This window comes from Lepisosteus oculatus, chromosome 9 (assembly GCF_040954835.1).
Source record: "Lepisosteus oculatus isolate fLepOcu1 chromosome 9, fLepOcu1.hap2, whole genome shotgun sequence".
Classification (NCBI taxonomy): domain Eukaryota; kingdom Metazoa; phylum Chordata; class Actinopteri; order Semionotiformes; family Lepisosteidae; genus Lepisosteus; species Lepisosteus oculatus.
Window position 1 is genome coordinate 31812059 of NC_090704.1, and position 16197 is coordinate 31828255.

General features: G+C 52.0%; 1 protein-coding gene across 2 annotated transcripts; it reads left to right on the top strand.

The window, feature by feature from the left end:
- Positions 1-330: 330 nt before the first annotated feature.
- On the top strand, positions 331-15814 carry zyg11 (zyg-11 family member, cell cycle regulator). Of its 2 annotated transcripts, XM_015356351.2 has the most exons (15): positions 331-629; positions 2025-2190; positions 3081-3838; positions 4669-4809; positions 5633-5809; positions 6444-6508; positions 7010-7109; positions 7586-7636; positions 7826-7987; positions 8209-8256; positions 8947-9144; positions 9504-9556; positions 9832-9929; positions 10455-10674; positions 11333-15814. In XM_015356351.2, exons 1-14 carry the CDS (start codon positions 627-629, stop codon positions 10634-10636), a joined length of 2202 nt encoding a protein of 733 aa, XP_015211837.1. In that variant the 5' UTR covers positions 331-626; the 3' UTR covers positions 10637-10674; positions 11333-15814. The 2 variants fall into 2 exon arrangements, with proteins under 2 accessions (XP_015211837.1, XP_015211838.1); XM_015356352.2 differs by lacking the exon at positions 8209-8256.
- Positions 15815-16197: the final 383 nt, after the last annotated feature.

Sequence of the window (16197 nt, forward strand, 5' to 3'; positions counted from 1 at the left end):
TTACACTGTGGCTGTGTTGTCTGTGTTAAGGTGCTATTGCACTGCTATTTCCCTCACGGGATCAATAAAGTCTCTATCTTATGTGAGAGAATGTGGCACCTCAATTAAGTTGTATCGAGGGCAGTGTGGGAACCTAGATAAGTGCTGCTGGATATACCTTAAAATCAATTGTTCTGAATTTATTACCGCGATATACCATTTCTCCCTGGAGGGAAGTCATTCTATTTTAACAAATGATACAAGAGTACAGTATCATGTGTGCAGCCATCACGCCCCCTCCCGTCCCTGCCTAAAACTACAAATACAGTCCCCGCCTTCGGCCCCCGGGTTACACTTCCTGTGCCACGAGCTTGTTTACCTGGGACGGTCTGGTCTCGTTTCCTTCTTCAGTGAGTGTGAGATGTTTAAAATGGAGATCGGAGGCAGTAATCCGCATGGATGGGATTAAAAATCGCTGTCGATGCCGTAAACGTGACTGGCCTGGTTAACGGGAGCAAATGTCAATCAAAAACAATCCAAGGAAGAAGCTTTTACTAAAGCTGTGCATTTATTTCTACGGCGCAGTATTTTACAACGGTGTTTTCGGCGGCTGAACTCTACTGCCTTCGATCGGCGCTTTGAGGATCATGGTAGGTGTGTTTAAGGTATCCCTGTTTTTCATTGCGAGTGTGAGAGGTTGTCTGGAGTAGAGCTTTAGCGCTGTGCATGATCAGTTCTCCGGTTTGTGAAGGATATGTCTTTGGCCTTTGCTCCCGCTATTTCAGTGAATGGGGTCATGGCTTTATGTTTCTAGAATAACTAACCTCTGTCTTGCGCAACAAATAAGGGTCACTAATCGCTTTCGATTTTGTTGGAGATGTATAGCAGAGAGTCCGTCGGTCCCTTTCCCTCATTCTGTTTGGGACCGCGTACAGGCTGTTTTTTGACGCATTTAGGCGCCGGCACTATCCTCGCAGGGTCCGTGGACTCGGAGACTTAGGTGGAGGGCGATCTGCTCCGGAAAAAAAAAACATTGCAGTGTCTGGAGAAACGATAACTCCTGCAACGATCATTATCCCGTTTGGAAATGTGTCTGGTGATTCACCGCAGTACTGTAACCCCTGAGCTGCCTTTCTCGTTTAATAAGATGGGCTCTGGAGCTAAAAAAATACAGTTGACATTTTCAAAGAAGTACAGTAGGTCCTTCCCTGTCGGCTTTCGGGAAACCTTAAAACGTATTTTGTTACGCCACTCCACAGATGCACAGTCTCGCTGTGATGGTGATGCAACATTATTAAAAATCATTCTACTAAACCGCATCCGTGTGAGACAACTGTTTCGGTATATATGATCTACGATAGACATAGAAAGAGAGCAACTATTGGCCAGATGTACCCGTGTGCAGAAGTGTGAAAAACTGAATACAATACAGCCCTGATAACGATTATAGCCATATTTTTAAATGGGCTGCAATGTCTGTGCTCGTTGGTTTTCAGGGTCACTTTATTAACAGATACATTTATTCTATGTGAATTCGTATGTTAAGTGAAAGGTGTGAGGGGAGGCAGCGAGAGTTGGAGGTGAGCTTAGTGTTTAGGGCGACAGCAGGCTGTTACAGTCCTGCAGTGGACGCTGTCCTTAGGCTTGGCAGGAAAACGCCCTGTTTGGACTGCACACTGTGAAAGGACCTTTCGCTTTCTGTATGGAGCGACGGCGATTAATACAGTGCGGTACTTCCCGCTGGGGCACTGCGCTCCACTGCAGTGTCACAGCACAGGGGCTCACAGAGCCCGGCTGCCGAGAGAGGGAAGACGGGTGGGAAAGGCAGGCAGGTTGCGATGCAATGTGTACTTCACAGAGCCGTGTGATCGTTGGTGGACAACTGAACGTGCTTCTCTGCACGTCCCTGGAGTACGATTATTAACCTGGGGACGAAACACAAATAACTTCCTCACCTCGCGCTGATAGGAGCCCAAGCGTACGTCAGTCAGCGTGCGAGTCTGCACTTGTATTTACCTGCACGGGATTCTGGTCGCCCCCTCCAGGAGGAGGCCTCCCCTGCGTCCCTCACGGACCTCTGCCTGAGCTTCCTGGCCCACTCCCTGGAGCGGTTCTGCCTGGAGCGTGCGGATGGCTCGCTTTGTCTGCGCGAGACGCTCGTCTTCCCCCAGGAGCTTGCAGGCCAGCTCCTGCGCAAGATGGCGGTCGAAGGTAAGGGGCAAGGGGTGAGGGTGGAGGGGGGGGGGGCAGTCCACCTGGACAGCAAACAAGGACAGTGGAAATAAGATTCCCGCTGCGCAGGGGTTCGAGCTGAGCTCCAGGTCAGGTTTCTGCTTGGGACACCGTCTGTGGGGAGCCTGCATGTTCTCTCTGGCTGTGTGGGTCTGCTGGTGCTGCTGGGATAGGTTCCGAGTTGTTGCCGTCCTTACCAGGAATAAGCAGCTTTAGCATAATGGATATAATGGATGGCTGTTTCAATTAAAAAAAAAATGTTGAGTTTCAGCTTCCTTGGTGTAGATTCTGTAGCTTCTGAAACGTATATAGGACAGCCAAGCAGTGGACGTTATCCCCACTAGAATAACTATCCAATCGAAAAGTTACAGATCCTATTGTAGCACAGAAAGTCACAAGGTCTTCTGATTGGAATTTGCTGAAAACCATTCTGGACCACTGCGACGCTGGTTTCACTGGTCTTAAAGGTTTTTTTTTCAAGCCTGCACCCCCAGAGCAGCTCTGTCAGTGCGTCTGGTTCCTCATTTGCTTATGTATCCGGTTCTGCGTGTTTGTTTCCCTTGTTCTACAACGCTGCTTTACGCGGTTTTCCTGGAGCGTCTCTCGAAACGAGATCGGTCCCTTTCAGCGCGGGGCAGGACGGTGTCGGCAGCCGGGAGGGGGAGACGCTCTCTGCGTCGTGTGTGTGTGTTCTTGGTCCCACTTCGGTTGTCCTCTCCTAGGGAGCACTGAATTGTTTTGTAGAAGCCAGAAATGGTCCCAGAGGCAGGCTATCAGGGAAGAGGTGTCCGCGATGAGGAAGGCAGCTGTGTGGGTGGTGCAGGGAGAGTTTCTCAGTGCCGGAGCCCACGTGTGCGTTCTGCCCGCAGGCCTGCTGAACGACAGCACGGTGGGCATCTTCCGCAGCGCGCAGCACCTGCGCCTGCGCCGGGCCTTCATCCGCAGGGCCCGCATCTCGGCCGAGGCCTTCCGCCGCGCCCTCTGCCCCCACCGCCTGCTGGAGCTGGACGCGGCCGGGGTCAACGCCGACCTCACCATCGCCGACATCCTGCGCGGGCTGGCCGCCAGCAAGGAGGCGCGCGAGGGCCTGCAGCGGCTGGTGCTGACCGGCCTGACCATGTCGCTGGAGGAGCCCTCGCGCCGCTGCTTCAGCGCGCTGCCCGGCCTGCGCTCCCTCTCCCTGGCCAACGTGGACTTCTACGACCAGGGCCTGGCCGACGTGTGCGCCCTGCCCCGCCTGGAGAGCCTGGACATCTCCAACACCTCCGTCACCAACCTGGGCCCGCTGCTGGGCTGCCGCGCACGCCTGCGCTCCCTCACCATGCACCAGATGAAGCGGCTGGAGATGAGCACGGCGCAGCTGCTGGACGTGCTGGCGCAGCTGGACGGCCTGCAGCACCTGGACATCTCCGACGACAAGCAGTTCACCTCCGACGTGGCGCGCCAGCTGCTGGAGCGGCCCGGCATCCTGCCCCGCCTGGCCTCGCTCGACGTCTCGGGCAGGAAGCAGGTGACGGACGCCGCCGTGGTGGCCTTCGTCCAGCAGCGGCCCGCCATGCAGTTCGTGGGGCTGCTGGCCACCGACGCCGGGTTCTGCGACTTCCTGTCCGGCGAGGGCACCCTAAAGGTGAGGAAGGGGCCCGCGCTTTCAAGCCAATCCCCCCTGCTCGGTTCAGGCCAGGGTCGTCGAGTGACTGACCCTCTTGCTTTATTAAGACCTCTGCAGACCGCTGTTCCTGTGCTCGGTGGCCGGTTTCAAAAGGGCTCGGCTGCAGATTTGCTGCTTCACAGCAGTTTGGTAACCTGAGCTCTTGTCCTTGCTCTCCTCAACTGCCTTACGGAGTAGGTTATCAATTACGATCACTTTATTATATTAGCCCTATACAATTTCTTGCATTAGGAATTTGACTTTTCGCATACACCAGCTTGCTCTCCATGAGACACACAGACAGGGAGAGAAGCTTGGGGTCGGAGCGCCCCTGGAGCAGCTGGGGTTAAGGGCCTTGCTCAGGGCCTCTGCCCGCTGTGGGATTTGAACCGGGAACCTTCCAGCCACAGGCGTGGATCCTTACCCACAGAGCCACCGCTCCACCCCATTGGCTGCCGCCTTATGTCTCCTGAATCAGTGCTTAATAATTAGACGATCGATTAATCAGGTCCTGGCAGGGGTGGGAGAGAGTCTGACATTGATTGGCAAGTTCTCTAAGTGATGAAGAACTCGGCTGCAGTGACAACCAGGGGAGACTGAGGAAGACCTGGGCTGAGGACCGCTGACGTAGTTCAGAAGGTCTCGGCAGGTACCTGAAAGGTGTTCAGCTGCTGTACTCTAGAGACCTGGTACACCGCCTACACTTCAAGGCGATACAGTCTGCGTCAGGTTGTTGGCTCGTTTGCTAAGGAGTGAGACGGACTGCGTGGGGATTAAAAGCTGGCCTGTTTCTCTCCGGGTCCCACCAGGTGACGGGGGAGGCCAACGAGCGGCAGATCTGCGAGGCCCTGCGGCGCTACAGCGAGCGGGAGTGCTTCGTGCGCGAGGCACTGTTCCATCTCTTCAGCCTGACGCACGTCATGGAGAAGCCGCGGCCCGACATCCTGAAGGTGAACGGGGGTCACGCGCACGGCCTGGCTGTGTCGAACGGGGTGGGAATCGTGTGTGTGTGTGGCACAGCACCAAGCATGAAAAGGAGCAAACACTAACACATCTACATCAGGTCCTGCGTGGTGCTCAAAGTCAGTGTTGTGGGGAAGTGGATTGTGCCACTGTGTGTGTGTGTGTGGGGGGGGGTTATTTGTGTTTTAATATTTGATAATGCAGTACTGGTTCCACATTTAACATAAAAGTACTTTGGCATCTTGCACTTTGAGCACATAGAGTAGCCTCTATAGTTCAGGATCTTAATGTGAACTCTGCCCCTGAAAGCTCACTAAACAAGGACATAGAATCATAAACTCCTGCGAGGGAGTCTTCCTGATCCTCCGTCACCTTGTCAAGCAGTGCACGCTGAGCCCTGTGGCTTCGCCGTCACAGGTTTGAGTCCAGGCTGCCCCCTAGTGGCCGAAAGAACTGCTGGGGATGTGTAGGCGTGAGCTGGCCAGGTTGTTCTCCTCTTGCCACATGGCGCCCGTGGGTTGCGGTGTCATTAAGACACTCGTCGATCCCCCTGCTACTGCAGAGTCTCCCGTGAAGCACGTGGAGCTCTCAGTGTCTTCAAGATGACATGGCCGACGGCCGGGGAGGAGGGGGGGTCCGCACTGCTTGCACACAGGTCCTCTGGGCTGTGAGTGTTCAGGCAGTGAGCTGGCTGGTTGAACAGTCTGCACTTTGGGGTTGTAGGGAGGAAAAAGAAAGGATGATTCCAGACTGAGCTGTGTGTTAACTCCTTGCCGGCCGGCCGGTCTGTCTGTCTGTCTGTCTGCGCAGCTGGTGGTGGCCGGGATGCAGAACCACCCGATGACCCTGCACGTCCAGCTGGCGGCGAGCGCCTGCGTCTTCAACCTGACCAAGCAGGACCTGGCGGCGGGGATGCCCGTCCGCCTGCTGGGCACCGTCACGCAGCTGCTGCTGGAGGCCATGAGGAACTTCCCCAACCACCAGCAGGTACCGCCTCCGCTGCTCAGGTGCGGGCAGTGTAAGACTCTTGAGGGGGTGGCTCTTGTGTGTGCTCGGAGCCTGCGGGCGCAGGGAGAGTTTCCCTCATCACTCACGTCAAGCACAGATACCCCAGCCGCTCTGTCAGCTGCATGCACACTGCTCGCTGCTGCGGGCTTGGCTTCGTACACTCGCAGGCTTTGATGCGTGTATTGAACCCAGGATGCTGTGCATTGGTTCCAGCGTGTCCCACAGGCACATGTTCAGGGTCCAGGTCTTGAGCAGGACAATTGTGGCTGAACTGTCCCGTTCTCATCTCTCAAGTAAGCCAATGAGACTCTGCTTGCTCCAGCACACCGATGGCACAAAGCTTCCGTTTTCTTGATAAACGGGACATATTGGGTTTTTGTATTGTAACTTTCCAGATCTTCACCTGGCTTGACATCCAACAGGTTATATGGACTCATCTATGGACTCGGCAACGGTCCGAGTCACACGAGTGTGTCGCAGTCCAGTCTAACCCATACCGCACACAGGCCGGTGTTGTACACACATATACTCGCGCGTAGCCGAGAGACAGTCCTCTCTGTCCCACACTCACTAGTCCTTCTCAGTGACAGCTTGTGTTGCCTTTCCTCTCCAGCTGCAGAAAAACTGCCTGCTCTCTCTCTGCAGCGACAGAATACTACAGGAGGTGCCCTTCAACAGGTGAGCCCAGTTGATTAGTTCATCTCTATCCAGTCAGTCCCAGCCAACGCTAATCCACCTCTGACCAGCCCTGTCCAGCCCAGCTCCTGCCTTTCTTCCGGACACCTCACTGTATCCACACCATATACCTCCTTCTAGTTTATGTATTTCCATATATCTTGTACCACTTCAGAGTTAACCATTTTAGCCTTCGAGGAGATCAGGAGGGAACCTGATCCAGTTATTCAAAATCCTCTAGGGTGTTGACCGTCGACCCAGCAGGCTCCTTCAGAAACAGCAGTGAAACATGAACCAGAGGACTCAAATGAAAATAACATAGATGTGCATTTAAAACCAAGAATAAGGGACACGTATTCACACAAAGGCTTCTTAAAGTGTCGAACAAGCTGTACAGCCATGTTGTTGAAGCCAGTACTTTGGCATCTTTCAATAAACAGCTCGAAGAGATCCTCAGATCAATTCGGTACCAATTGGCCTAATTTACGTTCTCCTGTTGCACAGGTTTGAAGCTGCCAAATTGGTGATGCAGTGGCTGTGCAACCATGAGGACCAGAACATGCAGAGAATGGCTGTAGCCATCATCTCCATCCTCGCAGCCAAGGTGAGCTGAGCTGAGGAGAGGCAGTGGGTGCCAATAGGGCGAGGGGAGCCCGGGGGAGGGAGACGCGTTGGCCAATGGGGCGAGGGGAGCCCGGGGGAGGGAGACGCGTTGGCCAATGGGGCGAGGGGAGCCCGGGGGAGGGAGACGCGTTGGCCAATGGGGCGAGGGGAGCCCGGGGGAGGGAGACGCGTTGGCCAATGGGGCGAGGGGAGCCCGGGGGAGGGAGACGCGTTGGCCAGTGGGGCGAGGGGAGCTCGGGGGAGGGAGACGCGTTGGCCAGTGGGGCGAGGGGAGCTCGGGGGAGGGAGACGCGTTGGCCAGTGGGGCGAGTGGAGCTCGGGGGAGGGGACAATGGGGTCCCGTGTTCACCAGAGAGGCAGAGAGCTGGCGTGGGTGAGTGGTTCTAGAGGAGGAAGGGCGGCAGTGTCAGGAGAGGCTGGTTTTAAAATGTGTTCATGAGCTCTGTTTCTCCGCAGCTGTCTACAGAACAGACTGCGCAGCTGGGCGCAGAGCTATACATCGTCAGGGTGAGTGTATTGCAGTGTTGTGTGAGAAAAAAGAAACCACTGGACCTGAATGCACACTGATTATCTGTATATTCTGACCTGATATACGTCAGGCCTATGTGTCTGGCACTGTCCCCGTATCTTCTGCTGCTTGTGTCACTATGTGTGCCACGGTACGTCTGTGTGGCTGAGTGTGTTCTTTTCTCTCAGCAACTCCTCCATATTGTGCGTCAGAAGACGACGCAGAGTCTAGTGGACACCACGCTGAAGTTCACACTTAGCGCGCTCTGGAACCTCACTGATGAGTCTCCTACAACCTGCCGGCACTTCATCGAGAACCAGGGGCTGGAGCTCTTCATGAAAGTGCTGGAGGTCAGTGACCTTTGACCCTGCACATACAGAGCCTGGACCAGGGACTGGAGCTGTTCATATGATAGTGATAGATACTAACACGTGGGTGTTTAGACACCACACCAAGGTACAGCTACATGCATTGTATAAGCGCACCTAAAGCACACACAGACATTAGGACATCGCAAGAAAGGCAGCGCTGGGCCACACAGTTCTCTAACAACCTCTCTCCCTGCCCACAGTCCTTCCCCTCTGAGTCTTCCATACAGCAGAAGGTCCTGGGCCTGCTGGTGAGTCTGTGTATGTGTGTCACGTGGTTTTCTGCCTTAGCTCTTAACTGAGTAAACCATTCAGATAAGGTGTTTAAAATAGAAATATGACCAAAAGGCCATTCCGTTCAGACAAAACCCAATAATTCCATCTGTCTGTTGAAACCTTTTGAATATTTCATTGAGGTATTTTAGAATCTGGGAGGTATTGCACATGGGCAGTAATGCCTTCACATCCAATTCAAATGCCACTTCCTGGTAAAGAAAGCCAAGCAGGGAGCTTGGGACGCCAGCCGTTTCATTTTGAACACTTTTCCTTTGCATTGCTGCTGTTATATTCATGTTCATATGAGATTCATTTTTCAAAATGTGATCTTTAGAATGACCGCAAGCACTAAATGTACAGTCTGCAGCCTGGGGCTGACTGAGCAGCCTGAAAGGGCTCAGTGGGCCACACAGCTGCCCAAGAGGAGCAGAGAATGGAAAGACTATCCAGCATCAAGCCCAGTTATGTTTTAGAAGAGTTAATTATTTGTTAAATTAGTGTAATGCATTTAGTCCTGCCTTGTTTGTAAAAGGCGAAAACGTGACGTGCTGTAGCATTATGCCCTGCGTGCCGCCGACGGCCCCATGCGGCACGTGGTCACTGCTGGCGTGAGGTGCCTTGCTGGTCCTCCCTGCTGATGGCGCCCCCTGGTGTCCTCTGTGCAGAACAACATCGCGGAGGTGCGGGAGCTGCACTCGGAGCTCATGTGCCAGAGCTTCGTCGGCCACATCCGCGAGCTGCTGCACAGCCCCGAGGTTGAGGTCAGCTACTTCGCCGCGGGGATCCTGGCCCACCTGACCTCGCGGGGGGAGGCCGCCTGGACGCTGGGGCTTTCTCTGCGCTCCGACCTGCTGCAGCAACTGGTAACCCCGAAACCTACCAGTTCCTCATGGGCCCAGAGCGCCCTGTTGACAGTCATGTCCCACACAGCCCATTAATCCAGGGGTCACCAGCAGCAACACTTGGACTTGGACTCCATACTTGGATCCTCCTTATTAGGTCCTGAAATGATCCTTAATTGCTTAATTAACACAGGCTCACTTCTCTAATTAAGGTTGACCACCCGTACAGCACCGTATTGTAATTAAAGCTTTCTGATATGTTAAGTCACTCCTGGCGCTGCAGTGCCTGCATTGTCTTCTTAACGAACAAGCTGTAAAGACGAAGGGTGTGGAAGCCGTGCGTCCGAGGCCTGACTGTTTGTGTCTCCTGTCCCTCGCAGCACTCGACCATCCTGAAGTGGCCCACGCCCGAGTGCGAGATGGTGGCGTACAGGTGAGCCTTGTGCTGACGGGCCCTGACCTGAGTTTCTCATCTTCTTCTCACACCCCCACCCCCACCACCACCACCACCACCATGAAAATCTAAATGTCCATTTCCTTGTCTGTGTTGGGTTCCTGGTTTTTCGCGCGTGCGGTAGTGCAGTCTCTCGGGTTCTGTTTGAATTGCACAGATACAGCATGCCGCAGTGGTGCTGCCCCTTGTCTCTCTCAGTTCTCCTCCCCTCCTCCCCCCAGCCTCTCATGCTCTCCATCTCTCCTTGCCTCCAGGTCCTTTAACCCTTTTTTCCCCCTGCTGGAGTGTTCCCAGACACCTGGAGTGCAGCTGTGGGCGGCCTGGGCGATGCAACACGTCTGCAGTAAAAACGGTGAGGGCTTGCGGGCAGGCAGGGTGGGTGACGGCACCTCCTACAGGACGGGAGGAGTCCTGGCGTCATCTCCCACCAGGCTCGGGCTGCTCTGTGGGGCTTGGTGACATCCTGCCCAACGAGTGTGATTTTCTCACAGTCCCCATTCCTGGAAACCTCAGTATTCCCAAAATAGAGACATTATGTCATTCTAAGCTTGGTGGCACGGCCGTGAATGAATCTACAGTGCTTACAAAAAAAAAAGAGTGCTGAATGTTATAGTAGGATATTCCTCAATAAGCAGGCTCTGAAGTAATAATGTAGTTTGCCCTTGAATCTGGCCCTGGTTATGTGCAGATTTCTGCCAGCTCGTCCTGGGAGGGAGTATCTGGAATCATATTGCTCCCCAGGAAATCCTGCTCGGCTTCAGGAGCACGAACAGTCTGATGTTGCACGTGTGTGATGGGGGAGCTGTAAAAGCAGCATGATGTGCTGTGTTGTAACTGAATGTTTGTCAAGCGCTGTCCTCTGCCTGTCCTCCGCCAGCCCCGCGGTACTGCAGCATGCTGATCGAGGAGGGCGGCCTGCAGCAGCTGCACAGCATCACCTCCCACCCCCAGACCCACCCGGACGTGCGCCACCTGGCCGACAGCATCCTGGACAGCCTGGAGAGGCACCGCGCCCGCACGGGCCAGCCGGCAGCCCCCCACTCCCCACGCCGGGCCTGAGCAGCCCCCCCCAGAGAGTCCGGACAGCTCGGCGAGGGGTACGGCCGCCCAACACCGCCCCCAGCCCCGCGTGCTCCTTCCTGCAGCAGTCTGGGATCGGGCACGCAGTTTGAAGCTCAAATATAAAGAGGAAGGAATCTTTTTAAACCTCCTCTTCTCTTCTCAAGGAAGGCATAGGACGATTATATTTTAGGTGTCAAACTGATCGAAGAGGGCCCTCTTGACATCACTCAGGTCCTCTAGTTAAAACACATTAACACTCTGCAAAAAGTGCTGAGGCTCCTAGAATCAGACTCGCGCCTCTGGTAGGTCCTTGTGACCTTAGTGTGTTCCTATATCATCACCAGCTCTAGCCTCCTCCCTCTTCACTGTGATTGGCTGTTCTTGGTTTTGCTGTTCTCCGTGGCCAGGAGAGGCTGAGGCTTTTCGGCTACTCTCTGATAACTGGCGGAGGAAAATTCAGTCCCCCTGTTGGAGGTGCATAGATGCAGGTTGTTGCCCGTGCCTGCAGTGGCAAATGCAACAGCCTCACTCCTGTCGGCAACTACGGCCCATTTAAAGCTGACAAAGACCAGCCCGTCTTGCTCTAAATGATTTCTGAACACAAAGCGTCCGTCCCGTATCGCCCATCGGAGAGGCCCTGAGCCCATGTGATGCTCTCAGATGTTCACTGTTGCTTCTCTCTGCCTCTTCCAGAGGAGGAAAACCCGTGGGTAGGCCTGGGCTCGTCCCTGCTGGCGCCCCCTTTTGACAGCGTGAGGAAGTGGCTGAAGATGCCCTGGACTCCTGCCAGCGCTGGGAGAACTCAGGAGACAGTCCTGCTTGGTCGAACCAGAACAGACACAGTCATCTTTAGGGGCGTTACTGTAGACACTGTATGGCTGGCCTGGTGAGAGGAACTTAACCTTATTTATGAACAGATCACTTCAGCAATGATTGTTATTCATTTTTTTTTTTGCTATGAAAGCAAATGTGTATTAAAACTTTAGTAAAGGGTGGCTGAACAATAGGACCCCTGAATTCATATTCCTATACAAACGCATATAGGTGCATCTGAACCTTTGAGTGACATGGGTTTCTTGTGCAGTTTCCAACTTCCCAGTTAGCTGCTTTAGCTTTTTGCTGAGTTGCTAAAAAAGGCTGAACTGGACTTCAACACCTTCGCCTCCATCTTGGATGAGTGTGCACGTGCATGCTGATGTCTGAGTGGACACTTTTATTTGTATTTTCCTATCTGGACATTGTATAGTTTAAGAGAATCTTCCTATTAAGTTATATATATATATAGTGACTAGTTTCATCCGGACACAAACTGCAATAAAATACATGAGCTATAGTTATATACTGGTATAAATATATATGAAAGTGTTTTTTTTTAAAAGATGTATATTTATGTAAGTTTTAAATGGTGCCTTGTGTGTGTTTTGTGCTAGACTGTGCGTCCCGTCTGTAATCGTGACAGTACCTGGAACAGCATGTCAGACATCTTTACATTCTTTAAAAAAAAAAAAGACTTCTTGCCAGACACGGTCCCTTTGAGCCGCATAGCTAGATGTAGTGAGCTTTTCCTCCTTTGTGCAATCTTGCATGCTAGAGAATAAAACGGCTTGTTTGCAGTTTGTTAAATTCCAATTATGGAGACCGTGGATAAGCAGCTCGCTGGACTGTGTGGATCACGGACTGAAAGCCTCCCATCGTGGAGTTCACTACATTTTTACTCCATCGCTGCTCTCCCCCGCAGTGCCACTGCATTGTTTGTCATTACCAGTAAAAGCAGCTTCGGAAAGCTAATTCTTAAGGACGTGCGCATGTACCAGGGCGAGCCTGTTGCCTTACCCAGCTGAATCAGTCAGCGATGCAGAATTCAGAGCAGGGGGTCACTTCGGTCCGTTCCTGGAGCCCCAGGTCCGATCACGGGGGAGTCGGGCTCGGATCCCGGAGGGCCAAGGTGTCTTTCCCGCTGAGCAGTCAGTTAAACGATAACATCATTTGTTTCTGAGATGCACATTTATTAAAATCTTTTGCTGTTGGTTCCTCAAAACATCCAGTTTGTTAAAAGATCAGGAACTGACCTGGAGCCAGCCTCTGAAGCTCCTTTTGCATTGCCACTGTGCACTGTGTGAAATACGTAGCATGGCTGTGTAACTGAGTGCTCAGGTGAAACACTGGGCCCTCTAGGAGCCAGGACATGGGACAGATAGTAAATGCAGACAATTAACAAGTACATACCTAAGAAAAGTTACAAACAAGACAGGGCTATTTGGCCCAACTGCCCTGTTTGAAACTTAGATCCCAGGATCTCATCCAGATGCTTGTAGAAAGAAGCCAGGGTATCGGCTTCAACAGCATGGCTGAATAACATGTTCCATACTCCCACAATGCTCTTGGTAGAGAAGTGTCACCTGTTCTCAAAATGCACTTTCACATTTTCCATAGGTCCCAGATCCCAGATTTGGTCCAAAAGAGGCATCCACAGGCTGTACTCATCTGACATTTGAATTTCACATACAGGTCATGATTTTTTCAGGACAATCAGGGTGAAGGTTTTCTCCAGATGTCCCACCTGGGATTTGAACCCACAACCCTGCAGCTCCACTGCCATTACTGTTGAGCTGTCCCTCATTTAATTACATTAGTTTCATGAACAGCTGGGTCATTCCCCTTTTCCTCAGTATGTCTAAGTGATTATGTAAGAGCTGATTAGACCCAGTTCCTGAGATGCACAGTTTACGGTGACACGAGCCTTTCGCTATTGGAGCACCTATTCTGACATGCCCAGACTGTTGGCGAGTGTAAATGCATGTGGGATATGTTTCTCTGTGAGCCCAGGCTGCACTGTACACAAGCAAAGTCCCCCTGTTGATTCACAAGTGAGGGAGGTTTCATACCAGGAACTTTAATTCCATGCTGAAGTTATATGATGCAAACTTCTGTTTGATCCCGTCTTAAGACCAGTATTTTCACGTTTTTACCCCTTTGTAGAAACGCCACAGCTCATACAGGCGTGTCTTTAGAAAACCTTAATGGGTGCAGACGAGCTGTTTCCCAGGTTCAATAATGAGTCCTGTAAGGGCTCAGCTGGATCTGCAGAGCAGAGCGGATCCCAACCTTGATCTAGTCAGTCAGTCTTGGGCCCTGGAACATGCTGGCCTGCAAAATGGAAACCTACCTCTGAAGTCCAGAGCCCTTACCTGATGCTTTATTGGGTAGGAGAACACTCTAGGATATTGAATCCCACACCACCTCCCATTATGAGGAATGGGATATTGACACTGGCGAGTCAAAGATTTGACGTTAAATTCCTCAAGACCGTCGGTCTCAATGAGACCCCCTCAACTGTACTACTGATCTTCAAACATCATTGTTTTAGCTGCCTCACAGAATCTCATAGGTGCTTCATAATCTGTGCCCAGCTCAAACATTTTTCTCAAGCAGGTGACGTCAGTAACGCAGAGCTTCGCTAGAACACAAAGCAGAAAGTTCCCACTAAGACCAGTGTTGGGAGTGCAGTTTCCCAGTGACCCTCAGTGATTTATTAGTAGTAGTATATGTACTGGTTGTGCTTACACTGGCTAGCGGCAGCTGTAGGGATTGCTGCTGCCCTGCGGTCAGGCTACTGGTCAGCCATGTGCTTCTCCTCTCCACCTCTTTGCTCTTGCAACAAGAAGCTGGGTTGTTAGCCCCTCACTTCCCTTTTCTTCAGTTCCTGGCAACTACCTTTCTTATAAAATCAACATTTACTGGAATAGTAGCAGTATCGTCAGTGCAGGAAACAGGGTGCACAGGGGGTCACTTACCATGGGCTGGTCTTCAGCTGGACAGTGGTTTTCTGGTACAGGTTTCCTGGGTGTCCACCAGGCCTGGCCAGGTCCTGGCGTGTCTTCCTCCAGCCTGGCACCACGCTGTTCGAGGGGAGGTGGAAACGCTGTTGAAAGCCAAGGAGTTTTGCGCGAGTGGGTTGTTTATATGCCCGTGTCTGCTGTTAAGCATGTCATGCTGGTCTCTTCATTTGGGGTAAATTTGCACAGACGTGAAATTTAAAAATATATCTCTTTGGGGGTCTGTGGGGTTTTCCAAGAGAATGGCGTGGTGGCAGCAGGGTTAGCGCTGCTGACTCATTTCTTTCCTGTGGTCCTGGGTTGAGTATAGATTGAGGTACCTTCGGTGTGGAATCTGCATGTTCTACCTGGGTTGGCATAGGTTTCCCTAGTGATCTGGGTTTCCTCCTATTACAGCAGTGCCAATTGGCTTCTCTGTGTTGTCCCTGGTGTCGCAGTTAGGCTAGGGTTGGACTAACCCTGTCAAATCTATCAAAACAAAAGGATGAGGAGAAAGGAAGATGGAATTGACTGATGACTTGCTTGATAAACAGGCACAGTTATTAAAACTCCCGTTGGCCAATTCTATGCATCCTTATTTAAGGTTAGTTATTTTACCGAGTTCTGTTCAAATTCTTTTTGCCCTTAAGATGAGTGTTTGCGCTGTGCTTTTCCTTTTCCACAGTAGTTTGAGCTTACTGGTAAGGAGTGTGAAGACTGTCATGGATGTTTGCTTGATCCATTGCCCTTCCTGCAGGTTTTGTCTATGCAAGACTAATGTAGTGAAACCAAGCTTGCAGAAAGCGCATCATATTAGCAATTGTAAAAAGTAGAATTTTGAAAGCGGTAAATTATGACGGATGGATTATTTTATGCAGTTTATAATGAATGTTCGGGAGGGATAACAAACAGTCAACTTCAGTAAGCCTCAGCTATCAGTATTTCGTAATCACCTGTCATCGTTTCCTCACCTACAACATTAGAAATAATGTACATAATCACCTCCACTCCCTCACTTGTCATCTTCACCTTTCCAGCTGCCCCGGGTCTCTCCTCACTCTGCAGAGGGGTCCCAGCCTCTTCGTCCTGTGGCCAAGGGGCTGGCCCTCAGCCAAGCAGGTTCAGCCACATTTTTCATGACTAAAATCCAAACCTTTCAGTTTGCTTAATTCTTGGGTGACGTTATGAGGGCAGTGTGCTTCTTTTTCATGCACTGGAGAAACAGGAGGAGTTGGGGGAGGGACTCTTGCAGTTGTCATTGATCATTGATCGGTGATGTTAACATGCTACCGAGACACGCTTCCAGCACAGGTGGAGGAAGACGACGGCTGATTTTTAAAATAAAGAATGTACATCCTCAGCCGCTGTGGTTCCTGTGTCGGTGTGTGTGTGAGATGATGTCTGGTGAATATCGAGGTGGGTCGGGCTGCTGTTTGCTGTTGCCTGAGTGTTGCAGGCGATGGGAGGTTCCCTGTGAAAGCGAAGACTGTGGTGTGGTACCAGCGCTGTACTGCAGAACCAAGGGCATCGGCCTCTGACTCCCTGCCCCGAGTCCACACAATGAGTAACGGGCCTTCTCTGGTGGAACGTGCTGCCCGAGTACATTAGAGATGGGGAGACTGGCCATGTTTAAGTCTCTTCATTATAGTTTATGACGCAGAACTTCACTTTACTACAGATAATATTTGCTCAGCTTCCTGTGTTTTTTCTTCTCTTCACTGGCTGTGGTGTGTGCTATTTCTT